The following is a 27,850-nucleotide window of genomic DNA, read 5'->3' as shown; positions in this document are numbered from 1 at the left end:
CGTCTTGTTAACTTATATTTTTAAAATAGTTCATTATCCATGTAATGAAAGCTTTTTCCACATAATACAAAGGCAATTAAATTTGCTGAAACCAAAACCAGTAAGTAAACATTTGCATTTGTTTTGTCCTAAACTTCCTTGTGGAAGCAACATGAAATGCAACTTAAGCTTTCAATACATTTCTCATTCATTCATTCTTTTTAGAATTTCACTGTTTGGGAAGATACCTGTTTAGTGCAAAATTATATAATTGGTAACATCTGGTAGGATTTACAAAAATTAACCAGCAGAAAGATATATAATTTGTAAGAAATGTGAATTGCAGGTGTAGCTATTAAAGGAACACGATTAGGTCTTAGCCATACTCAAAAAAACTGATAGGATAGTGAGAATACAACTTAATTTAACAATACTAAAGGCGAAACAGAGTGTGTACTATCAGTTTGATGTTTGTTGTTAATGGCAACCCTTTAAATAGAGCAGACTACAGCAGATTTAAAATTTTCTATAGATAGATAATGGAAAAATGCAGCATTGAGATCATAGGTAATTTACATATTGGTTTTGTATTAATTATTTTTAAGATCTCATTTCTAACAATTTACCACAGGATTGAATCAAATACCTTCCACTAAAATATTTCTAATGTGCATAATAATAATTACTAACTCCAAAGTATTCTTCTCTCAAAGGTACAGCCTAATGCTAGAATATTCCATAAGAGATATAAGCTCTCTCATTTGGCTAATTTATCATTTTTCACTTAGAAATGGAAATTAGCAATCTATTTGACAAGCCACATTGAAATCAAACCAAGCAGTATGCTTATTAAATACAGCAATATTCCAGCAGAAAATAGTTTAAAAAACCAAGAGTGGGAATCCTGTCTCTTTTGCCCTCCGAGCTCATGACTTTAGAGCCAGAAATAATACCTTTCAATGCTTCACCTAGCTTTCAGCACAAAGGACGGGGAGTTTCTGGTAATAGTTAATATTCTAAGCAGACTGTTTCAAAGATCATCTCAAAGACCATATCAACTAAATCCAACACCATAATCATAAACATTACATCACAGGTCTGCTATCTGGTCCCTTGGGCCTCTGCTGCCTTTTTGAAATAGTTACTATTTAGTTCTATTCTTATCTCCTGGATTCTGCAAATTTTCTCCCATGAAAGTAGTTATCCAATTCCTTTTCTGAAAGTTACTATTCATTCTTTCAGGCAAAGCCTTCCATATCATAATAATTCACTGCGTAAAAATAAGTTTCATCTTACCTCTGGCTTTTTTGGTAATTATTTTAAATGTATACCCTCTACTTATTGAAAATATTTTAATGTGATTTTTTTTAAGCAAATTAGCAGAAGTCTTTTAGGAATTCTTCAGAAAGCATTGCAAAACCTAAGCTGCATTTCCATACATTTAAAAGTAATGTAATACACAAAAGAGAAATGGATATAATTTACTTGCTGCAAATTGTTCTAAATTTCACCCAGGATACAACATACACGCACACACACACATAGAGACGTGCAAAAGTTTAGAGAATTACAAAGAGATCGAAAGCAAACTTACCCCCCGCTTTAGGCTTCTGAAACAGTGGATTTTAGGTTTGGAGGTCATAAATTCATTCAGGCGGTGAGAGAGGGGCTCTTTTTGCTGCTTGGGAGATTGAGGGCCATTTGGAACAGCAGAAGGTGAGGAACAGGAAGGGGGAGGAGGAGGAGGCTGATGAGGAGATGTTAAAAGGGACATAAGCTACGAGTAAGAAATGGATAAGTAAAAAGGGTAAAACAAAAGGAGAAAAAAAGCAAACAGAAATAAGAACCACAAAAGCCCATGAACAAAAATATTTAAGCCATGATATTGCAAATAAAAACACACTGATACAATAAGATGAAAAACGTTAATGAAAATATTCAAAATAAACAATACAAAAATGAGGTGAAATAAGAGAAGAATGTTTTGATAGAAAGCTCATGCAAAAGTTACAGTTTTGAAAACATGCACAGTTCAACTTCTGTAAATTATACTTCAGTAGATATGCCAAGACTTATTATGTTTCAAAACAGAAGGCTATGGTGTAACTTATCTTTTGACATGTCATGAGTAAAGTCAACATACTCGTAATCCATGTGCTCACAGAGCATGCGGTTTGTTCTGAAATTTAACTATTTGAATAGAAGGACCAGCTATGATAGGTATATGTAGAGATTTCTATTCTCTCTCACACACAAAAAAAAACTTTCTGGTCAGTTGTAAAATAAAATGCATAGAATAAATGTCTGAGTGGGAGCAACAGAAAAAAATCTCTTACAGTTATGATTGCAATCCACCCACATAACCTAGCCTGGAGGAAAAATAAATATGTCTGAAGATTCTTATAATTTGATTCTGGATGACCTAACAGCAAATGACTTTCTGAATCCTATCCAGGCAAATGTCTTCTGGAAATATTATTCAGGATTCTGGTTATGAATTCCAATTTGATCTTAAATAAGCACTAATGCAACTTCTGGAGAAATTCAGAGTAGAAAGAATAGTTGCTACATGCTTATACCATGAATTAAACTCTCAGAGGAACAGATTTCTCTGGCTAAAGTGAGTGGTTTCCAAAAGGACTCAAGAATGTAGAAAATTAAAATTCAATGACTTCTGGCTCAATGTTACAAATGAGAAGCTAAAGAAACTAAATAAAAATAAAAAAACTCTTTAAGCACTTAATGGTAACAAAATCAAACATAAAACCTCTTGGCTATTCACTCATTTTCTTCTCCGTTGCCAGCTCCATTACAGTTCATTCCCGTGACTACCCCCAAATACTTCATCCAGATACCGCTCTCCATTCTTCAAGTACTGGCATAATTTTTCTCTGGAGTTCTAAGACTTGGAGCTCGAGTGAAAAACCTTTGTGGCAAATCTGACAGACTTATTTGCCTAATTTGGCCAAGATTTAATGCTTGAAGCTCCCAGGTCCTGCAGAAATAGTACATCATTACCCCTTCATATAAAGCTATGTTGAGTTCATTTAGTTTTTTTATGTTTAAGTTTATATTATTCATTCATTCATTTCATATTACACCTTGGTGGAGTGGTTGGCATTGATTGTTTATTCCTTGGCTTTATTTAAGACTTCCTCAGTTCACATCTCAATGTTATCCAAGTGCCTGTTTACCTTATTCTATTTTACCTCAATTTTTCCTTGAAACGTTAACAGGGAAAGGCTGTTAAACTTCATTTCCAATGTCTATGCTTAGCTGTCTTTCTGTAACTGTACTTAGCATTCTTTTCTTTCCAGATCTTTTTCTCAAGTCTATGTATCTTTCAGATAATTTACTTAACACTGTTCTTCATAGAATTCCAAGTGTCATTTGTCCTAAAGTCAAATTATTTCCACATCACTACAATGTACTCTGAATTCCAGTTGTACTTGCTTGCAACTATCTCCATCCGTATGTTTTTCTGGCATGAAATACTATCTGCTGAAAACACTAATTGATGCCTGTTCAATGACCCAGTTCATAGGAAGGTAGCTACCAGCTGGCTTCAGTTGTTTGCAGTTAAAATGTAAATTTAAATTTCAGCTTCGTAAAAAGCAGTTGCTGTACTCACTGCAGCAAACTCCTGTTTTCATATTTCACCAAATGCCCATTGTTTGAGGCCTTTACAATCACTGCTCCCTCCTGTAAAGACCGTATTATTTTATTTTTTATATGGACTGAAATGGAAGACGGACTGTTTTAAAACTGAAGTTTGAGAAAGGAATTGTTATTTAGAAACAAGTCACTAAGATTCACTGTACGAGTGTTTACACTGCTGCTTTGTTAAGCACTGAAAGAAGCTGTCTATAGACAGCCTGGCATTAGGGATTGTACAGTGAGATTTGGCTAGCAACAAGTAGCTGATTCATTCCTGGGTAGCTGAACAGCTCATAGGTTTGAGTGATACAGTGAGACCTTTGGAAAGGTATGTTGAGTGTCTCCCCATTGCAGTAAAAATACCTCAAGTCTGAAGAAAGCCAGTTATTTTCTTTCACCAGTTGCTGTAAGCTGTTGCACTGGTAATAAAGAGACTTTGCAGTTAGTGTACCAGTCACCATGTGCCTCCGAAGAAGGTACCTGAAAAAATGAGTTTGAAGAACAAAGTCCTGGTATAACAAAAGGATCATCTCACCAAACCCTGTGGACTGATATTGGTTAAGTGTAGTTCCCAGCATTTTTCTCCTTCCACCCAAAAAACGTTTTTTTTGTTGCCTCTGGTTATCTGTATGTAGTGATTTTAGATCAGGGTTATATTTTTTGAACAGATGCTGATAATCTTTACTGGTTTTAAAGAGTAGCAGTTCTTATTAAGAACCACCTTGTCAGTATTTTCTGTTAACTTGGTTCCAACACTGACAAATCAGGGAATTTGAGTGTTTTGGTCAGATCATTAACTTTTGTGGTGACCCAGGAGTAATGAGGCTTCAGAATCAGCTCACTTTCCCAGCTGGGTCATAATATTTTTCACCGCTTTACCAGTATTGCGTGTACCTACCTTTTTGCTTAAGTTTCCTTTTTATCTGCATTGTACTTTGAGGCTGTTCAAATGATATTACTCATTTGAGTGAGGCACATGTTAAGGATATTCGCCCACCTTGTCGAATTATATATCATCTGACCATACACAATTTACAGGAGGGTAGTCTGTCCTTTTAACCAATATGTCCTGTTAAAAATAACAATCTAAATGAGGCTAAGGTGCTGAATCATCTCACCTTATGGGACATAAATTTCTTGATCACTGAGACTCAGGCTTAACACAGTAGTGTTGGATTGTAATTAAACCATAGCCACCACAAACAAAGCAAGAAAATTCAAAGCCAAAGCCAATGTGGTGAGGTGCTCATTAATATATAGAATATAGATTATTACGTCCATCAGATGGTCTATGTCTATATTTTAATATATTCCACACTTAGCTTTTTCATATTGCATAACAAATAGATCTAAGAATATTTGCTAAGTGCCAGGATTACATATTATACTGATTTTTCTCATGCTCATAAATTTTGTTTTGAAATCATATTTTTTAATGATTCATATAAAATATTCATGACCCCAATATCTGAGAAGAATAGGTTTCTGACAGAAGCTTTTGTGAATCAGAACCTCTTTGATAATTACTAATATTCTGATCAATTATTAGAACAAATTTTGATGTTAAGTCGGCATACCTACTATGAACTACTAAATCCTATGAGAAAAATCAGAGGAAAGTACAAAGTGACTGTCCAATGTTTAAAAACGTAGTGTCAATGTGTGTTTAGTAACAGCGTGAGAAGAAAAAAAAATACTGCTGCACATGACGTAGAAAAATATGATCAGTTTGTTAGTCACTAGCATAGAAACCAAAAACATGACTTTTAAAGCAAAATATAACAAACCATGCAAACACAAATAAACAAAACTACAATTTTAAAATTCAAGTAAAATCAAAAAGAATTTAATGTGATGCCACCAATCCCATTACAAAGTCATGGAATATTACATTAGTTACCAAAAACCATGATAAATATTAAATGAGGCAAATCGTTTGTAAGGTTAATAGGCACAGATGCTGAATGCTTTTACCTTATTTTTCTTGATGAAAGGCCAGAGTTTGCCCTTGGATTTGCCACCTTTAGATTCTTGTTTGCCGTCAGATCTGCTATTGGAGAGACTGCTTTCAGAAACAGTCCGCTTCATAGGCTGACTGAAATCCTCAAATTCAACATCACCAGGTTGTTCAAAACCAGATTTGAAGGCTTCTATCACCAACTGTGTATCCTAAAATTACACAAAGAGAAAGATGCATTATTTTACCTTCTCTCCAACGTTTTCAGTAAAACTCTATCAACAACAGCAAAAATAAGACATATTTGCCAGCCTGCCATGAAAATTCTTCAATCATATTGTATTTCTTACAGAAAGAAAATAGCAGTCGTTATATTTTGCACAAAGTGAGAGAGCTAAAACGACTAAAGTATAAATGTTTTATTACTGCAACAATACCCATTTAGTCAGACCAAAATTTACCCTGCGGAAAGATGTCACAATTTCCAAGACTGCAAAATAAATTGGGTAGGCTTATTAATTCAGAACTCCTGCAATATTAAATTTTAAACCTTTGAGTGAATGGGCAAAAATTTACAGAGTTTAATGTAGGAAACTGTGCACTTTGGTAGGAAGAATCAAAAGACAAACTATTACTTAAATTGAGAAAGACTCCAAAATAGTACATGTAGAAGGCATTGAATGTTCTAATGCATGAAACTCAAAAGATTAGCAGGTGCAACAAAAAGGTAAAGAGAATTCTGGCATTTAATACTAGGAGATTGGAGTTTTAAATTACAGAAGTCTTATTACAACTGTACAGGGTGTTGGTGAGGCCAGGTTTTGGCCCCTGCATTTTTACAACAGATATATTGGAATTGGAGACAGTTCAAAAGCGATTCATTATGCTGATGTCTAGGGCGAAGAGACTCATATCAAAACAGCTGAACAGGTTAAGCCATTATTCATAAAATTTTAGAAAATATACAAAGTTCTAAGGGAGCTTGACAGAGTACACATTGAAATAATGTTTTCACTGGTGGAGGAAATGTCAAAAATAGGTTACATAGCTACAAAAGGAGGGAAAACGCCATTAAAACTGACTTACAAAGGATTTTCTTCTGCCAGAAGGCAGTGAATGATTGGATTTCTCTACCCGACAGAGTTGTGGAGACTTGATCGTTATAGTATTTAAAGAGGACAAAGACAGAGTTTTGAAATAATGGGAATTGAGGGCTCTGATGAGCTGGCATGAACAAGGAGTTGAACCCAAGGTAGATTAGCCATAATCTTGTTAAATAGAGTGCAGGCTGAGTGGTCACTCTGTAGCTAGTTCTTAAGTTTTTCCATCAGGTTTGGGGTGACATCTTTTTCAGTTCACAGTGAAAACCCATACAGATTCATCAATAATGTATCAAATAGTTCTGTGTATCTGAGAAAAAAATTAGACAGATCTTTGCCTACAAAGATTCAATACTGCAACACTCTGGGTTCAATTTCATGGGACATTGCCACCAGTGATGAGGAAGGAGGGAACTATTTCAAAGAGAGAGGCTCCATTTTAATCACAGTGGGACCAGAGTTCCAGCAAGTTGCATTACTAGGTGTTACGAAGATGTGTGTACTTTTAAGAGAATGAAAGACTTGGCAAGTACACGGAGTGCTGGAGAATTTACAAAGTAACATTTGATTCAGAATAAACAGCACTCGCTGAGTTGCTATGAGACAAAAACACAATTTCAAATTCGGCCAGTTTAAATGATAGCCCGAAAAATATCAAACTCCAATCCAGTTTGAATTGAGCATATTGTCAATCTTAAAAGCAATCTGATAAGACCAGGGAAAATTCAACAGTTGAGGGGAGAACTGCCAAGCCCAGCATATAAACAGACTACTTGAAAAAATAGCTCTCTTAAAAGTACCTTTCCTAAGAAGAAGAAAAAGAAGACACAAAGATCCAAATAGAAGCACAAAAGCTGCCTAGTTTTGAGATAAGAAGTGTGGCTTTGTAAATCTTAATTGGGAGTTTTATTGGACTAGTATTATAGAAGAGAAGGTAAAAGATAGGTTAAAGGGAGAAATTGTAAATAGTGGTTAGTTAATTATTCTCTGTTATACTTTAAGAAATAAAGTTAATTTTTATTTTAAATAGTTCTTGGCCACTTTGATTTTTACAGATTACTGCACAGGATAAATCTTTTCTGTATTGCTAGTTTTAATTTAGGGTTTACCCTGTGTTCTAACATAGAGCTGTAGATAGGCCTTTAAATATTAGAACGAAAGGCTCAGTTTCATGAAAAATTAGAAAAGGTTGGTATGAGTGCAGGTTAGCATTGAGGTGAATTGTTATTAGAAGCTAAAAGGGACTGAATGTGTGAATGAAATATTGCATTGAGGAATCAAAAGTGTAGAGAAATTTGGTAGTGTAGAACAAACTTAAAGGCTTTGTGTCTGAATGCATGAAGCATTTGGAATAAAATTAATGCATCAACAGCCCAAATAAGACAAATGGGTAAGAGTTGCTATTACGGAGATGTGATTGCAGGGAGATCACATTTGGGAAATAAATACACACGGTACTCAGTGTTTCAGAAGGAAAAGAAGATGGAGTAGCTTTGTTAGTCAAGGATACGATCAGTGCTGTAGCGATAATGATATAGGCACTGCTGATTAAGACACAGAATCAATCCGAGTAGAAACAAGAAATAGCCAAGGGAAAGAAGTCCCTGGCAGGATTATTCTATAGGTCCCCAAACAGTAATTCCTCAGTCGGTACAGTATAAAGCAGGAAACACTACGAATCTGAAAGATACAATACAGACTGGATTGACTCAATTTGCAAGGGTAGACTAAAGGGTTAGGTCATTGAATTTATTAAAGATTGCCTTTTGGAGCAAACTATTGGGCAACCAACCAGGGATCAAGCTAGTCTGGATTTTTTATTGTGTAATGGAGTGAGATTGATTAATGATCACAAAGCAAAGGATCATATAGGGAAGAGTAATCGTAGCATGCTAGAGTTTGAGGATGTGATAAGCCCTACAAATGCCCATTGGAAATTACAAATTAACTTCATGGAGCTCTTTGAGTATGAGTTCCCTTGGTAAGAGGCAATACCTGCTTAGTTGGAACTTATCACCACAGCCTTTTACAAAGCAGGTGTCTGGCCCTCTTGTGGCACAGTGGTAATGTCCTTACCCCTGGACCAAGAAGTCTGGTTCAAGTCCCACCTGCTGCAGAGGTGTGTAAAAATATCTCTGAACATGTTGATTAGGGAAAAAAAAGCAGGGGTCTGGAGAACGGTTTGTCCCAGACTGGGACTAGTTCATGTATGCCACAAATAGTGGTTCTATTTTGGTGTTCAAATAAGCATGTTCCTTTCTAATCAGGTTTAATGAGTTATTACACTGGGTGAAAAAATGGAGTCGCACACCTGTGCTCTGGAGTCAAACAAAGGTAATTACAAAAGGACATGAGGTCAAATGGACTATGCAAGGAAACTAAAAGGTAGGACAGTTGATAAACAGTGGCAGATGTTTAAGGAGACATTCAGTTCCTCCTAAATAAAATATATTCCAGGGAAGAAGGGAGATTGTAAAAGAAGAACAAAAAAAATCCATGACTAGACTACGAAGTTAAAGATAATATAGGCAAAAACTAAGGCATACCATTTGGAATATCAACAAAATCATAAAAAAGGAATAAAAAGAACAAAGGGTACATCAAAGAACAATGGATAGCAAAAGCTTCTGTAAGGATATAATAGAGAAGAGAGTGTTCAAAGCAAATGTTTGTCCAACGGAGACTGAGGAGTTAATAGTGGGGAGCACAAATGGCAGAGATACTAAATCAATATTTTGCCCTTGTTTCATGGTGGAGAATACTAGTACAATCCCAATAGTAATGATAATACAGAAATTATATAAAGGGAGGAACATGGAACAATCAATCACTAAGGAAAAGCTACTAAGCAAACTATTGGGACTGAAGACACACAAGTTCTCTGGGACTAATGCTTACATCTTAGGGTCTTAAAAGAAGCGGAAAAGGTAGTGTATTCATTGCTAATAGTATTCTAAATGTTCTGCATGTGGGAAAGGTACCAGAGGATTGGAAATATGCTAATATAACACCCTTCATGTAGGGTGGAGGCGGAATGTAGATAGAATAGTTTGTTTAACAATCCATTAACGAATTGCAAAGAGGTAATTTGGAAAGTCAAAACGCAATCCATTAGACAGTATGGTTTTAGGAAAGTAATTTATGTTTGACTGATTTGCTAGAGTCCTTTGAAAATAGAACCAAAGTAGATAATGGAAATCTTGTAGATGCAATATAATTGGATTTTCAGAAGGCATTTATAAGGTGCTGTGCAAAAGGTTAATACACAAGGTAAGATGATATGAGCTTTAAGGAAATTTATTCATTTGGATAGGGGATTGGGTAACCAACAGAAAGCAAAGAGTTGGAATAAATGGATCTTTTTCTGGTTGACAAGATGTAACTAGTGGGGTGCCACAGGGTTTGGTCTTTGGGCTCTAAATATGTACAACCTATATTAACGACTGGGACACAGGGACAGAATCCACTGTCGCCAAATTTGCAGATGACACTAAAATAGGTGAGGAACTAAATTGTAGTAAAGAAGTAAGAAAGTTATAAATGGATGTGGATAGTTAGATGAATGGGCCAAAATATAGCAGATGGAGTTTAATGTGGATAAGTGTGAGGTTATCTCTTTTGATTTGAAAAATAGAAAGGTAACTTGTTAACCAAATTGAAAGAAACTCCAGAGTGCTTTGGTGCAGATGGAGGAGTGTCCTCATGCATGAATGAGGAATGCATGCATGAAACTATGTGACAGCAGGCAATAAGGAAGGCAATGGAAGTTTGACATTTTGGCATCCCCTTCTCTGTATAGATTCTGTGACATGCTCACAAATTGCTTTATCCAAGCCAATATTATAGATTGCGAATTATCCGGCAGGTTTGTATGGAGGCACTAGCTTTCAGAGTGCTGTTCCTTCATCAGGTAGCTGGTGCTACAGGAACCTGTTGGACTGTGGCCTGGTGTTGTGTGATTTTTAACTTTGTCCACCCCAGTACAAGACCAGCACCACCAAGTTCTAGTTTAAAGTTAAGGACATTACCAATGTGCCACAACAGCTGTAAGGTCAGTGCACCTACTATTCACAGATAGTCTCAGGTGAGATTAATAGCATATTTTGGGGGTTACAGACTCACGAAAGGTGAAGTGTACTTGTCAATATTTTTAATCAAACTATTCAAATAGATGATGCAAGTCTGGGCTAGTCTGAATGTAGAGTTTCTGACCCAGAGGTAAGAAAAGTGGAGTTGCAGATAGATAGAAAAGTGGAGTTGCAGATAGATAGAATAGTGAAAGCATACCATCAATAAAGGTATGCTTTCCTTTATTAATCAGAACATTTGAGTATAGGAATTGGGACAGGACAGGACATTGCAGCTGGACAGGACATTGGTTACGCCACTGTTGGAAGATTACGTGCAATTATGGTCTCCTTCCTATCGGAAAGATGTTGTGAAACATGAAAGGGTTCAGAAAAGATCTACAAGGATGTTGCCAGGGTTGGAGGATTTGAGCTATAGGGAGAGGTTGAATAGGCTAGGGCTATTTTCCCTGGAGCGTTGGAGGCTGAGGGGTGACTTTATAGAAGATTACAAAATTATGAGGGGCATAGATAGGATAAGTAGACAAAGTCTTTTCCCTGGGGTTGGGGAGTCCAGAACTAGAGGGCATAGGTTTAGGTTGAGAGGGGAAAGATATAAAAGAGACCTAAGGGGCAACTTTTTCACGCAGAGGGTGGTACGTGTACGGAATGAGCTGCCAGAGGAAGTGGTGGAGGCTGGTACAATTGCAACATTTAAAAGGCATCTGGATGGATATATGAGTAGGAAGGGTTTAGAGGAATATGGGCCAAATGCTGGCAAGTGGGACTGGATTGGGTTGGGATATCTGGTCGGCATGGACGGGTTGGACCGAAGGGTCTGTTTCCATGCTGTACATCTCTATGACTCTATGAAAAGTCCATCAGGCAGTATTGCCTGATTTCAAAGGGGAAGTGTTTCAACTGTTAGCAGTAATATATTATTTTACTTAAAACAATCCATACTCTTTATTACATCTGGGATATAGCTTTAAACACGTGCACTGGCCAAGACAAAGGCAAAATAATGGTCATCTACAGATTTTCCAAAGGTTCTTCCCCATTTATGCAAACGTTGATTCTAACTGCTTCCTGGCTATGTAATTTTCACAAGAGGACTCCTAAAATAACAACCAAAAACTTTCAATCTCCTTTACTTTCATTTCAAACAGGCAGATGACAAACCCTGAGATAATATAACTAAATAGAATATCTAGTTTCATTATTACAAACTTCAGCTTTCCAAATACCCACAGGAGCTGATAAATATTGTTTGACTGTGTAATTTTCCCATTTTGTAATGTGGAAAATGCTGCAGGGGAACAGATATACTTTAGAAAATTTGTTTATATTTTCTAAACATAGGTAGTCACTAATCACTCAGTAGCCAAATTAAATGTAGTGTTTAATTTAGCAATTAGTGAATTTAAAAGAAAAAGTATAATCGACAAGGAGTATTTTTAAATCAAAGTTCACTCACCTTCAATGTCTCAAAGATACATTCAGAAAAATATTTATTTTTTCAGTTTCTAACTAATAAAGTTGGATTTGGAGGCTTCATCCAATAAAATTATTGCAAGATATTCCTCGTCCAGTGTGGTAGAGTAGCATAGCAACAAGAAAATGTGCCAGTGGGTAAACATTTGATACTTAAAATGGAGTTTAGCTTTTAAAAACTTGTTACCAGAATAAATTAGAGCATTTTGCATTAAAAGTGTTTTACTTTAGTTTCCCTTTAAGTATTTCTTTTCAGGAGTGAATGCACAAATAAAAAATAAACAAATCACAATATCTCACTCTTTCCATGTGTATACAAAACCCTTGGAATAGATAACAAAGCAACATCTGGAGACAGTACAGCTTTGTTTCATCCATGAATGATGAATGAACCAGAAGGCATTACAGAGCTGTTTAGATGCACACATGTCAATTGGAAGAAGGAAGCCACCTGCAACAACGCATAGATTGCACTGCAAATCTAAATACAAGAATTCAGTCAAGCAAAAATAGCTTTCATAATGGACCAACAATCATGCCCAAATTGACAAATCAGTTGAGCAGCAGCAAAGGAAAAACAAGAAAGGAATGAGAGATTATTTGAATAAGATGGGAAGTTGGACTTGAGAACACAAAATTCTAATAAATGCAATAAATGTGGATGCTGAAATTCTCATGACAGGCAGCATCTGTGGAGACAAAGTTAATATTTCAGGATAGGAGGACTTTTCCTCAGAAAAGTACATGACTGTTTGTTCTACTGTATGGTTCAGCAACTGATCCTGTCTCTATACTCTTATAATGCTGCAGGAACTAAATAAAGAAGGCATAAGACAGCAGAGTGTCAAAAAAATCATTCACATCCCTTGGGTCCTGCTCATTACCTTTCTTCTGAAATAAGTGGGACAAGTGATCACAATTGCAACCCATCACTCCACAGTTTAAAGTGACAATGTGCTGCTCCATCAACGTAAAATCTTAAGAATGTTTTAACATCAGCTCTAAAACTAATGCATACATTAAAAGGATCAATTGCCATTTTGTTTAGAGCCATCTCCATTTCTTTTGTGCTTATCATGCTCCGCAATTTTCAAAGCTGCAAAAAATTAGATACTTTGCAATGATCGTGAACTTTGTGTTTTGTCATATCCTGGCAAATTGTTAAACAGTGACTTTTGGCAATGTGCTTTTTATTTTGGACTAACGTAACAACTGCAGATGTGCTTCCATTGCAAAACATGATAAATATGTTCTGCAAACAAAAAATAGCTAAATTCTGCCAATGTAAGTTGATTTGACTGGAACTGTTCATTCAAGTTTAATCCAGTGAGTGAAGAATTAGATTTAGCTGAACATTGGACTCAGGGATCATGATTCAGATCTGAAAGGAGAAGATGCTTTTTGGCTGGTGTGACAAATCCATAACCTAAGGTTCTTTGATGTCAAACTGGAAGCTTTGGTACAGGTGGTGGACAAGATGAGAGGTCAAGATAACCTTCAGATAGTCATCGCGAAGTTAATAAAAACAGCAAACTGTGGCAAAAACATAAATAAAAATAAAGTGCTGGAGAAACTCAGGTGGTCTGGCAGCATCTGTAGAGAGAAAAACTGAAAACTGTGGGTAGCAGTCCACTTCTCGGAACCAGATGAAGTCCTGCAAAACGCTCAATTTTCTCACATATGGTCAAGGTCAATGAACGCAAACACATATCATTTCCTTACAAGCAAATTATTAGCCCATATGTTAGTCTATTCACATATCCCCAGTGATTTCAATGACTAATTGCCTCTCCACACAGTCTTCTGCAAGCCTCGCAGATAAACCACAGCTAGCATACTTCAGCTATTGAAATGCTGTAGGTTCACTTTCACGAACATCGTTCCTCCATCTTGCAGGACACATTTCCCCATAAATAGACAATAGCATCTAATTAGGGAGGGTTTGGGTGTTAATTAGAGACTTGTGCAATTTATTAATCCCTTCAGCAGCTATAGCAACCTATGTCTGACAGACATCACTTTAGATATTGAAGACAATCAATTTTTTAATACAGAGAGAAATGCAAGAGTACAGTGCAATCTACAAAATACTGGATTAATAATGTAGGACTTTTAAGTGTATTGAATTTGTCATCTAGTACCATAAGTAACACTGTGCTTGTTTCCATAAATTACATGACAATTCATCATCCTGCACATTGAGATGCAATCCTGTGTATTTGAAAAAAGATCAATGCACATTTCCCAGTCTTGACTGCACACTGTCTACCAGGACACTTCCTTCAAGCGATCTTCTTAGACTCTGTGTTCCTGTGGAAAATTAGGAGAATCACTGTGGGTCCAGTTTCATCTATTTTAGAATGACAATCAAGTTCCTGGGCCTATCGACCAAATCAGAGTATCTTCAGCCTTAGAAGAATGGCAGCCCCACTGTCAAGGATTGTGCATTGCCACTGTTGTGGGATAACCTGGCAGCATCTCCATCTTGAAATGCCTTCTAATGAATTATTCATTTGAAGATGACACAAAGCAGGGAGGAAAGGGGAGCTGTGAGGAGGTTGAGGACATGCTATAGTGTGATTTGGACAGTCAGTGGGGAAATGCATGACATGCATTATACAGTGGATAAATGCAAGACTTTGGCAGCAAAGGTAGAAGGCAGATTATTATTTCAATGGCTGTAAATTGCAAAAGGGGGAAGGTTCAACGAGACCCGGGCGTCCTTGTTCATCAGGAGCAGAAAGTAAGCGTGCAGACGCAGCCAGTATCAAAGAAAGGAAATTGCATGTTGGCCTTCATAGCGAGAGGATTTAAGTACAGGAACAAGGATCAAGTGTGGTGCTGGAGAAGCACAGCAGGTCAGGCAGCATCTGAGGGGCAGGAGAATCAACGTTTCGGGTGAGAGATGAGGGCTCTTGCCCAAAACGTCAGTTCTCCTCCTTGGATGCTGTCTGACCTGCTGCGCTTTTCCAGCACCACACTCTTGACTCTGATTTCCAGCATCTGCAGTCCTCAGTTTCTCCACAGGAACACAGATGCCTTTCTGCAATTATACAGGACAGTGGAGGGGCCACACCTGGAAAATCATATGCAGTTTTGGACTCCTTATCCGAGAGAAGGATGTTCTTGCTATAGAGGGAATGCAGCTAAGGTTTACCCAATTGATTTCAGGATTGGCAGGACTGACAATGAGGAGAAATGGAGTCAGTTAGGATTGTATTCACTGGTGTTTAGAAAAAAAGTGGGGGTAATCTGATGGAAACCTATAAAATTTTAACAGAACCAATCAGGTTAGATACAGGAAGGATGCTCCAGATGGTAGAGGAGTCTGAACCAGGGTTCATGGTTTAAAGGTAAGGGGTAAACTTTTTAAGATGGAGAGAAGAACATTTTTGGACCAAGGGAGTGGTGAGCCTATGGAATTCACTACCAAAGGAAGTGACTGAAGCCAAAGCGTTACTTGTTTTTAAGAAGGAGGTAGATGTAGCTCTTCTGGTTAAACGGATCAAGGGATTATGATGGAGGGTGGATTTAAGGAATGAATACCGATATTCAATCACAATCACAATGAATGATTGAAGCAGAATCGAGGGGTCCCATGGCCTACTCCTGCTCCTATCTTGTACTTTAAGAAAATAAATGGCAGTTGCAGCTGTTCACTGATGAGGGTATTACAGCTCCTGGGGACTAGGTGTAGGAGGTCTTGCGAGCTCCCAGACGAACTCCAATGGAAAACAGCCTTCAGGCACCTGCTGAGCTGGGCTCTCTACAGGGATCCATCTGCAACTAAAATGAATCTGGCAGCATCACAATCTGCACGAAAACAAAGCAGATGGGCTGCTCCTGGATTGGAAGTCCATGTTGGTGATGATCCACCTCCTAGGAAACCGCCTGGAAGTGTGAACACTTTGGCTGCTGAACCCAAGCTCATCCCTCTTAAGTTCTATTCTTAAACTATCGCTTTGGAACTGCGAAGATTCTGCCCTGTAACTTCTATTATACACAGCAAATTTTTAAAAAGTCATCATAAACAAAGATAAATTTCAGATTAAGGCAATTCATTAATCAAGAAGGGTTAAAAGGAAGTTCCTTATAAAATAAGTGTAACAGCAAGGGTGAAGAATTCTGTTTTGTTATTAAAAAATCAGATGACACAGATTACAAGGTTTGCATACTCCCTTAGGCATAATTTCTCTAAAAGTTCATTGTTTTTATGCATTTTCCGTTCAGAAATGAAGACAGGCTAACCAACTCTGGGATTTCATCACAATATATATTGTGAATAAGATTAGTGGTTCTTTCCCAATATAAAATACAACATTTCAGCTAGATAATTCACCCAATAGCCCAACTGAGAGCTGTTAAATCTCATTAAAAGCACTGCTAATTAAGCTGAGGAAAATTACAAGTACATTGAGGCATGAAACAACATTTGTGTAAAGGTAAAGTCGTCATTGGACAACAAGAACATATGACCATTCTCTCATTTGAGAGACGACTGATGGTGGTTTTACTTGAGGTGACTAAAAGATGGAAAGAGAAACAGAAAATGCGCTAATTTTACAAAATTAATTGCTTCTGGGGCAGCTCCAACAGATTGGAAAACAACAAATGTGACACCACTGTTTAAAAAAAAAGTAAGACAAAAGATGGGGAATTATAGATCAGTCAGCTTGACATCTGTGTAGGAAAATGCTTGAATCTATTGTCAAGGAAGAAACAGCAAGACATCTAGATAGAAGTTGTCCCATTGGTCAGATGCAACATGGGTTCATGAAAGGCAGGTCATGCTTAACTAATCTACTGGAATTTTATGAAGACAATAGGAGCATGGTGGACAATGGGGATCCAGTAGATGTGGTGTATCTAGATTTCCAAAAGGCATTCAACAAAGTGCTGCTGCATAAGATAAAGGTGCAAAGCTACAGACAATGTATTAGCTAACTAATCCTCTATCCATGCTAACAGGAAGCAAAGAGTGGGGATAAGTTAGCGCTTTTCTGGTTGGCAATGTGACCAGTTGTGTGCCTCAGGAATCAGTGTTGGGACTGCAATTATTCACAATTTACATAGATGATTTAGAGTTGTGGACCACATGTAGTGTGTCAAAGTTTGCAGATGACACTAAGATGAGTGGTAGAGCAAAGTGCAGAGGACTGTGCAACTTTGCAGAGGGACATAGTTTATATGAGTGAGCAAAGGTCTGGCAGATGGACTACAATGTTAATAAATGTGAAGTCATCCATTTTGTTAGGAATAACAGTAAAAAGGACTTTATTTGAATGGTAAGAAATTGCAGCATGCAGATGTGCAGAGGGAACTGGGTGTCCTTATATGGATCATAGAAGGTTAGTCTTCAAGTGCAACAGATTATTAAGAAGGCAAATGGAATTTGGTCCTTCATTGTTAAAGGGATTGTATTTGAAAACACAGAGGTTATGTTGCAGCTGTATAAGGTGCTAGTGAGCTGTACTGTGTGCAGCTTTGGTCTCCTTACTTGAGAAAGGATGTACTGGCACTAGATGGGGTGCAGAGGAGGCTCCCTAGGTTGATTCTAGAGTTGAGGGGATTGAGGACAGACTGAGTAGACTGGGATTATATTCTTTGGAATTTAGAAGAATGAGGGGCGAGATCTAATAGAAATATAAAATTATGAAGGGAATAGATAAGATAGAAGTAGGAAGGATTTCCCACTGGCAGATGAAACTAGGACAAGAGAGCACAGCCTCAAAATTAGGGGGAGCAGATTTAGAACTGAATTGAGAAGAAACCTCTTCACCCAAAGGACTGTTAATCAATGGAATTCCATGCCCAGTGAAGTAGGTGAAGCTCCCTCACGGAAATGCTTTTAAAGCTAAGATAGATAAAACTTTAAACAGTAAAGGAATTAAGGTTATGGTGAGGGGGAGGGTAAACGGAACTGAGGCCAAAAATAAATCAGCCATGATCTTATTGACTGGTGAAGCGGGCTTGAAGGCCAGATGGCTTACTCTTTTTCTTATGTATGTTCTTGCCTTAGGCAATGGGAGAGTTGAGAAAGAGAGTCCTCACGATAACTCCACTGGGAAGTGAATCCATGCTGCATCACTTAAACAACTCATCCAACCAACTGAGCTAACTGACTGCCTATGTGTATTCCAGGTTCAAAACTAAAATGATCATTTTGCTTGGGAAATTACATCCACAATGAAATTCACAGCCTAAAAAAAATGAATATTCTCTGCAATAAGAATATGAGATTGGTTGGGACTGATGATTTGAGATATTTCCATTTGTGAGGGATACTAACACAAGATGTCTTAAATATAAGATAATCACCAATAAATCTAATAAAAAACTCAGAACATCCTCGTTTAAAAGAATACAAGGTGATTTCATTCAAACAGACAAAATTCTTACAGGGATTGATAGGATTGTTGCAAGAAGGATGTTTCCCCTGGGCCAGTGTGGGGGCTTGTTGGTCACAGTCCAGAACTAGGTACACTGCCTCAGAATAAAGGGGCAAGCCATTTTGGATTAATTGGATTCAGAGGGTGGTGAATCTTTTGACATTTTCTGCTGCGGGGGCTATCAGGACTCAGTTGTTGAGCTATGTTCAAAACTGAAGTTGAAAAATGTTTACAAAATTATAAACAAAGGAACAGAAGGATAGTGCAGGAATAAGATGCACCATGATCTCACTGAATGGCTCAGCAGAACTCCATTACCACAATGGTAAGGATATGGAACTCACTACAAGGAGCAGATGAGACAAACAGCAGATATATATTCAAGGAGAAGCTAGGTGAGCACCTTAAAAAAAAGGTAAGAAAAGGAGGACAGGTAGTAGTGCTGATGGTTATTTGGGTGGTGGGTTGGGGGCAGAGTGTGGTGGTGCTGGTTAGACACTGAACAAGACTGACTGGACTTTTCCATATAGAAATTGCTGCAGACTCAAATGAGCGATTTGACCTCCTTTTACGTTATGCTATTCAATTCTATAGGAGCCAAGCATACTGTAAAGGTACTTGACAGAAGTTGTCAAGGTTACGGGACGGGAAGGATAATGGACTTAGAAACAGGAGAAACATCAAGAGTCATGTTTTGGAATGGTGCAAGTACTTTGGAATCAGTGTTCAATGAATAGGAATGCTGTAGTAGCAAATTAATGTAATTGATTGCAATATGGATCATAATTTTAACTCCATGTGGGAAATTACTTGAGATAAAAGAACAAATTAGTCCATCAGGTACATTTATTGATAATACCAACTAGCTAGAATGCACCATTCTGAACTGTAGATTAAACGTGAAATTGGATTATGTCACAAAGCAATACGATGTTTGAGGAGCTGAGTTAATTTCATAACCTGACAGAGCAAAACCAACTCAGTTTACAATTATCCATATCTGGAGTTTGATGCAGGCTTTTTAAACAAAATACTCTGTTTTTCATCTTTTGAATGCTTATCTCTTTATCTGACCTTGACACCAATTCAGATATTTTGTTCAGATCTTCATGGTTATTAGGTTTCTTGATGAAGCTCATCACTTTTATTAAATTGCCCAAAATATAATCTACAATCCGAAAGCACAGAAGGAAATAAACTCAGCATGTTAGACTTATGTAACCATTGTACATTTAAAAATTTGTCCATCCCAGTCCAACACTGGTACCTCCACAATATTGTACATAGACTTACATGTTTTTCATCAATAGATTCAGCTGCTTTTGTGATTTCATCGAGACACTTTCCAATGATGGGTATGACTTGCCTGTCAACCTCAGAAAAGGTCTTCATTGATTCACCAATTTTAACTATTCTTCTTTCATCCAGATCTTGAATTCTCTGAAAGTAACAATTTTATTGTTGAATTTTTGATATTTAAAGCATGGTAAACTAAACCTCTGAGGAATGTCCCCAGGAAGAGCCAGAGTATTTGTGTGCATTGTCATCGCTTGGTTATCTAATTCTGTTCTGTGATAAGCAGGTACTGTATCTTGCATTATATCAAAATCCTCATTAGAAATCTGATCTAACTGTAATGTGATTCAATAATTTAAAAGCCTAGAAGGAAAACCAGCGTTATTGTAAATTTATGAAAATATACAGGTGCTATAGGTCATGACATCAATTATTCTATGGATCCAGTTGCTGTAATTATAGTTATCATCAGTTTTCTCTTGACAACCTTCATTAATCATGCATCTAAATTTGATTAGCTTTTTTTTACAAAAGGAAAGCATCCGGTAGCAGTGATGCAATGATCTAACTGCTAAAGCCACTATAATGACAAATCTTCTGTTACTATACTAACACAGACTCCAATCCCAGATTTGCTAGCCTAGTAGGATGAAAAAAGTAAATGCTTTGACTTGGATTTTCATCACAATAGAGTGCCTTGGTAAATGTGGCAGCCCAGCCTGTAAATCAGAAGTGTTGCCCTAACCACGGCTCTTTCCACTTACGTGGTGTCAGGAATTATGCAGCTCAAATTTTGCACAAGCACATTTCATGAAGGCAGCCAGCCATTTCTGTCAGCAGCTGCCTCCTTTCAATCTGGATTTCAGTAGTGTAAGAGTGTAAAACCTGGAGTGTGCTGAGTAGACCTGTTAACAATATATATTAATTTGGATGAGGAAAGCAAATGTACTAGAGCCAAGTTTTTGCATGACACAGAACAGGTAACAAATAAGTGGTGAGGATGACACAAAGGGCTTACAGAGGGACATAGACAGGTTAAGTAATTGGGAATAAAAAGCTTGACAGATAGAATAATTTGGGAAAAGGTGAGGTTATGCATTTGACAGGAGAAATAGAGGAGCTGAATCTTATTTAAATGGAGAAAGACTGCATAAAGTTATAACAGGGAAATTTTAGAGTCATTTTCCATAAATCACAAAAAGCTAGCATAAAGTTCAGCAAGTAATAGGGAAGGCAAATGTAATGTTGGCCTTTTTTCAAAGTGAGTGGAGTTTAAAAGTAGGGAGGCTTTGCTAAAACTTTACAAGGCCTTAGGTGGAGTACTGAGAACAGTTTTGGGTCCCTTATCTAAGGAAAGATACATTGGAAGCAGCTCAGAGGCAGGTCATTCGGCTGGGATGTATAGGGGGACTATCTTATGAGAAGTTAAATAGGTGGGCCTATATTTTTTGAAATTTAGAAAAAATTAGGGCAATCTTATCGAAACATGCAAGATTCTTCGGGGAATTGACACAGTACATGCGGAAAAGTTGCTGCTTCTTGTGGGAGTGTCTAGGACCATAGAACATAATTTCAGAATAAGAATTGCATATATTGCATATTTAACTGGAGACGAAGAGCAATTTCTCACTCAAACAGTAGTAAATCTGTGGAATGTTTGCCCACAGAAGGCCCTTGAGACTGGATCATTTAATATAATCAAAGCAGACATGGATTTTTACTCCGTAAGAGAACCAAGGGTTATGAAGAAAAGATCCTGGGACACCTCTGGGAGAGCAATTTGGATTTGTTAAAAGCTGGAATAATTGTATACAAAAATTGCCCAAACCATTTTACTTTCAAGGTCTTTGGAACCATCAATAAAACTATCAAAGTCAAGTATCGAGATTGTCAAAAGCAACTGTAAGATGATCTGTCAAAAGAGGGTCAAGAGTGTGGTGCTGGAAAAGCACAGCAGATCAGACAGCATCCAAAGAGCAGGAAAATCGACATTTCGGGCATAAGCCCTTCGTCAGAATGAAGGGCTTATGCCAGAAACGTCAATTCTCCTGCTCCTTGGATGCTGCCTGACCTGCTGTGCTATTCCAGCACCACATTCTCAATTCTGATACTCCAGCATCTGCAGTCCTCATTTTCTCCAATCTGTCAAAAGAGCCACGTTAAAATTCATGACCTTTAAAAATCAAAAGCATTACTAGAGTTAGCGAGTTTTGAGAAGATTTGTAGCTCAGGTCGTGGTTCTGGATGTAGGTTTGCTCGCTGAGCTGGAAGGTTCATTTTCAGATGTTTCGTCACCATACTAGGTAACATCGTCAGTGAGCCTCTGGATGAAGCACTGCTTATGATTCTTGCTTTCTATTTATATGTTTGGGTTTCTTTGGGTTGGTGATGTCATTTCCGGTGATGTCATTTCCAGTTCTTTTTCTCAGGGTGTGGTAAATGGGGTCCAAGTCAATGTGTTTGTTGAAATGCCATGCCCTTAGGAATTCTCATGTGAGTTTCTGTTTGGCTTGTCCTAGGATGGATGTGTTGTTCCTTATCTGTATGTAAGGATACTAGTGAGAGACCCCTTGGTATCATGGTAGCCCACAAACCCACCAAAACACTAAAACAGCAACTAAATGAACTTGAAAGACCCTATTCAGACAATAAGCAAAACTCTTGTCATTTACAAAATACTGTGCAAGAATTATAACAAACACTATATTGGACAAACAGGCAGAAAACTAGCCACCAGGATACATGAACATCAACTAGTCACAAAACGACATGACCCTCTCTCACTAGTATCCTTACATACAGATAAGGAAGGAAACCACTTCGATTGGGACAACTCATCCATCCTAGGACAAGCCAAACAGAGACATGTATGAGAATTCCTCAAAGCATGACATTCCAACCGGCACACTATCAACAAACACATTGACTTGGACACCATTTACCACCCCCTGAGAAAAAGAACAGGAAATGGCACCACCAACCCAAAGATATAAACAGAAATCAGGAATCATCAGCAGTGCTTCGTCCAGAGGCTCCCTGAAGACGTTACTTCGTATGGTGATGAAACGTCTGAAAATGAACCTTTCAGCTCAGCGAGCAAACCTACATACAGCATTACTGGAGTGATAAAACAAAAAATGCTGTCTGATGGTTTTCAATACCGATTAGTGCAGCTCAGTTTTGCAATTAACCATTACGATTGCAATATGCTTGCCATTTCAATGTTAGATTGACAGTTACAAATGATTATTGGTTCTTTGAAGCAGGTTTAAAAATTCCATTATGTAGTAATAAGGAATTATGCAATTGAATGAAATGTTTGTTTTAAGACATGGCATTTAGTATAGAAGTTGGGAAGTTATGTCACAGTTGTACAGGACGTTGGTGAGGATGCACTTGGAGTGTTGTGTTCAGTTCTGGTCATCTTGCTACAGGAAGGATGCTATTAAACTAGAAAAAGTGCAGAAGAAATTTACAGGGATGTTGCCAGGACTCAAGGGTCTGAGTTCTCGGGAGAGGTTGGATAAGATAGGGCTTTTTTTCTTTAGAGTATAGGAGACTGAGGAGGGCGGATTTTAAAGAAGTGTATAATATTATGAGAGGCATGGATAGGGTGAATGCACTGTCTTTTTCCCAGGGTTGGGGAACTGAGCACGAGAGGGCATCAGTTTAAGGTGAGAGGGGAAAGAATAAAAGGGAACCTGAGGGGCAACATTTTTACATAGAGGGTGGCACACGTATGGAATGAAGTGGTTGAGGCGGGTACATTAACAACATTTAAAAGACATTTGGACCAATACATGGATAGGAAAGAGTTAGAAGAATATGGGCCAAGTGCAGGGAAATGGGGTTAGCGTAAATGGACGTTTGGGACGGCATGGACCAGTGTGGGCCAAAGGGCATGTCTCCTTGACTGGCATTTGGCACACTGGTCTTCATCACTAGGACTCTACGTATTTAAAGAAATGTTAACATGCCAAAGGTTTTTTTATGATTAGGAGTCTTATTCAACAACTCCAGATCAGATTCTTTGAGCTTTATTCTTTTAGCAGAATATTACCTCATTTTGGAATGGATCTAGAGTTTTGCCCATGAAGGGTACTAGGTGAGTTGGCATTGTAGGTGCAAGGGCAAAGGCTGTGGGTAGAAAGCATGAATTAGTACTAAGTTGGCTTTTGAACTACAAAGGACCTTAGGGTGGGCACCAGGTCATAGATGGGCATGAAAACTGCAGGGCTACATGATAGGTACAGGGTTATAAGGTAGAATTGAGGGGGCCTTGGCAGTCCAGACTTGTCTGCCCTAATTTCTAATATACCCATTTCCTGGAATGTAAACCTGAGCTTCAGGCAGACATAGTTAAGGCTGAATTTGCAATGATAGGAATTCTACCAATTTTATTCAACACTGAGCCCCAACTCTCAGACAGAAACCCAGGCCTTACAAATATGTAGTTATTCAATGACATTACTCTGTAATGGCTTAGATATAACACATCCATGTTCTGATGCAGCACAGATGAGATCTAAAATTACATATGCAGATTTTCAGTCATTTACTGGCAAGTGTTTAATTAGGTGGTCCATGCTAGTTTGAAGGAAAATCTGGACAACATTCAGCTTGACTTGATAAGTGGCAAATACCATTCACAGTGCACAAGGTCCGGTCAATGACTATCTTCAACAAGAGAGAATTTAAACATCTTTCACTGACATTCAATGGCATTATCATTCTTGAATTATCCACTATCAAAAACCTAGAGTTTGACATTGACCAGACTGAACTAGACCAGCTATATCAACACTGCGGCCACATGCGCACATCAGAGGCCAAGAGATTTACGGTAGGTAAATGACCTGCTAATTCCTACCTATCATCTAAAAGCACAAGTCAGGAGAGTGATAGATTGAGAGCAGCTCCAATAATACGAGAGAATTTTCACACCATTCATGGACAAAGCAATCCACTTAACTAGCAGTGACAACCTCAAACATTCACTCTCAGTCAAATAGCAACAGCAGTGAGTACCACCTCCAAGATGAAACGGAGCATCTTACCAAGCCTCCTTCAACAGCAGCTCCTAAACCCATGGCTTCTTATTACCTTGAATGACAAGGGTAGCAGTGACATCTGTAAGTTCCCTTCCCAGCCACATCCAATCTTGACTTGAAACTAACAGTCACGATCGAAGGATACTGGGTAGATCATTTAGGACTGAGATGAAGATCAATATCTTCACCCAGAATGGTGAGCCTGTGGAACTTTCTACCACAGAAAGTGATCTAGGCCAAAATATTATACTATTTTGATAGAGGTTGATTATAGCACTTGGAGCTAAAGGGATCAAAGAATATGAGGGAAAGGCTAATGAACTGGATGATCAGCCATGATCATAACAAACGTTGGAGTAGCCTCAAAAGGACCAAATGGTCAACTCCTGCTCCTATTTTCTATATTTCTACTTAAATTACCATTATTCACTTCTGTTAGGTCAAACTCCTGAAGATTCCTTTTCAACTGCACTACAGGTATATCTAAACCACATAGACTGAAGGTGGTTCAAAGTGAAGTTCCCTACCTGCACAAGGACAATTAGGGATGGGGAACAAATGCATGCCCACATCCTGTGAATGAATAAAAAGAATTACAATGACCTTTGACATTTACAAGAATTGCACCTTTATAATAATTTAAAGCAACCAGGTTCTAACTTACCTGGAATATGTTTGGTATGTTTGTATAATAATGTTCATGTTGTTCCTTATTAAAGTTCTGCAAAACATTGGAATATTCAGTCTTACTCTCCGATGCCATGTGATGTCGGGTATGGGCCTGCTGCCGAGCCTGTTCAGAAACATTCACAAATCAATGGATTGATCAATGATGCTTTACTTGAAATTGATACTAGCCATTTATTCATTTTTATAAAAAAATGATGATTTTATTTTTCAGTGAATAATGATCAAACACATCTTGTATAAGCCAGCAAACGTAGGGTGCAAGAAAGAGAAACAAAAATAGTACATTGAGAAATGCAAGAGTGGTGGCAAACCTGAAATCAAATATGGGACTGTAAATAAATCAATGAACTTCAGCTGTGTTCATGGCCAATGCTACACGTACACATAAATAGCTCCTCCTTTGGCTCGATGTTCATATATTTTTGATTATGCCTCCATGGAGTTCTTTTGAATGCCTTCAGTTTTAAAGGTGGTAAAGTGTTTGCTATTTGTGCAAGGTAATAACAGGTTCCTAACCTTTGTTGCAAAGCTGAGAAAAGGAACAAGAAGAAAAAGCAGGGAATCCCAATCATATCAGTGGTTAATTGTGAATAATGTTTTTCTTGTTTGTGCAAAGGCAATGTTTTTCAGTTTCTTATATGCTGAGCATCTATGTTTCTGGCAGATAATCTGTCAAGTCAGTTTGCCTTGAAACCAATTATTGAGTTGAAACTACTGAATGAAAAGCTTACATGGGCAGAAAATAGAAAACAGTGTGACATCATGGGTGCATGCACAGATTAGATTACTTACAGTGTGGAAACAGGCCCTTCGGCCCAACAAGTCCACATCGACCCGCCGAAGCGCAATCCACCCAGACCCATTCCCCTACATTTACCCCTTCATCTAACACTACGAGCAATTTAGCATGGCCAATTCACCTAACCTGCACATTTTTTTTGGATTGTGGGAGGAAACCGGAGCACCCGGAGGAAACCCACGCAGACACGGGGAGAATGTGCAAACTCCACACAGTCAGTCGCCCGAGGTGGGAATTGAACCCGGGTGTCTGGCGCTGTGAGGCAGCAGTGCTAATCACTGTGCCACCGTGTCGCCCATAATTGCATTTGAAATTTGCACTCCCTAAATTTTAATAAGCATTTTACGAATAAATATGTGGATAAAGGTAACATTTTACAGTGATAGGTTTTTCTGGTAATGTCTGTTAGCTATTTTAGAAAACCAATATATTCTGAAAACAGCATATTAACTAAAATTAGCTCAATTTATTATGCTGGAATTTAAACATTTGATAAAGATAATGTTGTCACTTTATTACAAATATAGTTATTTTCTTAACACCCACCACAGGGGAGACAGGTTGTGTTGTAAATGGGTATCTATACTGTACTTTAGCAGAAATGCAGGTTTCCAATCCTTTTGGCTTGTTTATTTCTGAGTAGGGCAGATAAAAGGCCATTTTCATTCAGTGTATTCCTCTGACAGATACATTTAGCATATGATGCCAATGATAAAAACTAATACTTCGGCCCCTTGTCTTCTGGTTGGCAAGCTGATCAAAGTGAGGCTGGCAGTGGGATCTCAATATTGTAGACTAGATTAAAAATGACAGCTGTAATTTACCAGTCTGATCATTATTTGATAAAAACAAGAACAAAGAACAAAACAGCATGGGAAGCTTGCACCGTTACATTTTGCCCTTTCTTACTAAAATTTTGAATCCTGCTGGAAGAATGCACGTGTATAAAACATGCAAAATAAGGATTAATCTTGGTTGCGATACCCTATACAGTCCAATAATATGGCATCACTCAGAGTCTAAGTTCACAGAAGATAGCTGGTTATTTACATAAGGTGTCTCCTGCTGTTCATGTAAACAAAAGACACTATCAAAGGTTGAGGACCTAAACGACACATGTGAAAAGTTAAATGGCTGTGGGCACTGGTAGTAAAAACCTCTCACCATCAACTAGAGATGGATCATAAATTTCAATGCTGATGGTGCTCAACTTCCATTAACTATAAAGACTACCATATATATTTTTATATACATATACATATACACACACACACACACACACACACACACACACACACACACACACACACACACACACACACACACACACACACACACACACACACACAGTAAAACTATAATAAATATTAA

At 37.8% G+C, this 27,850-nt stretch overlaps 1 protein-coding gene across 10 annotated transcripts in view; it reads right to left on the bottom strand.

Annotated features, from left to right (window-relative positions):
• Positions 1 to 27,850, bottom strand: part of fnbp1b (formin binding protein 1b) — a 209,427-nt gene that overhangs the window by 55,271 nt on the left and 126,306 nt on the right. For 6 of the 10 annotated variants that reach the window (XM_087998315.1, XM_087998316.1, XM_087998318.1 and 3 more), the window contains 4 exons: positions 25,655 to 25,783; positions 19,937 to 20,083; positions 5,611 to 5,805; positions 1,574 to 1,756 (listed from right to left, as the gene is read on the bottom strand). In XM_087998315.1, the coding sequence (XP_087854441.1) occupies positions 1,574 to 1,756; positions 5,611 to 5,805; positions 19,937 to 20,083; positions 25,655 to 25,783 (654 nt within the window). The remainder of the gene's footprint in view (positions 1 to 1,573; positions 1,757 to 5,610; positions 5,806 to 19,936; positions 20,084 to 25,654; positions 25,784 to 27,850) is intronic. The other 4 variants (XM_087998320.1, XM_087998321.1, XM_087998322.1 and 1 more) reach the window with 2 other exon arrangements.

Source organism: Chiloscyllium plagiosum, unplaced genomic scaffold (genome assembly GCF_037043375.1).
Source record: "Chiloscyllium plagiosum isolate Xiang-an unplaced genomic scaffold, Cpla_swu_hap1 HiC_scaffold_21, whole genome shotgun sequence".
Taxonomy (NCBI): Eukaryota; Metazoa; Chordata; class Chondrichthyes; order Orectolobiformes; family Hemiscylliidae; genus Chiloscyllium; species Chiloscyllium plagiosum.
Note: the sequence above shows the minus strand (reverse complement) of the source record. Positions and strands in the feature narration are given on the sequence as shown.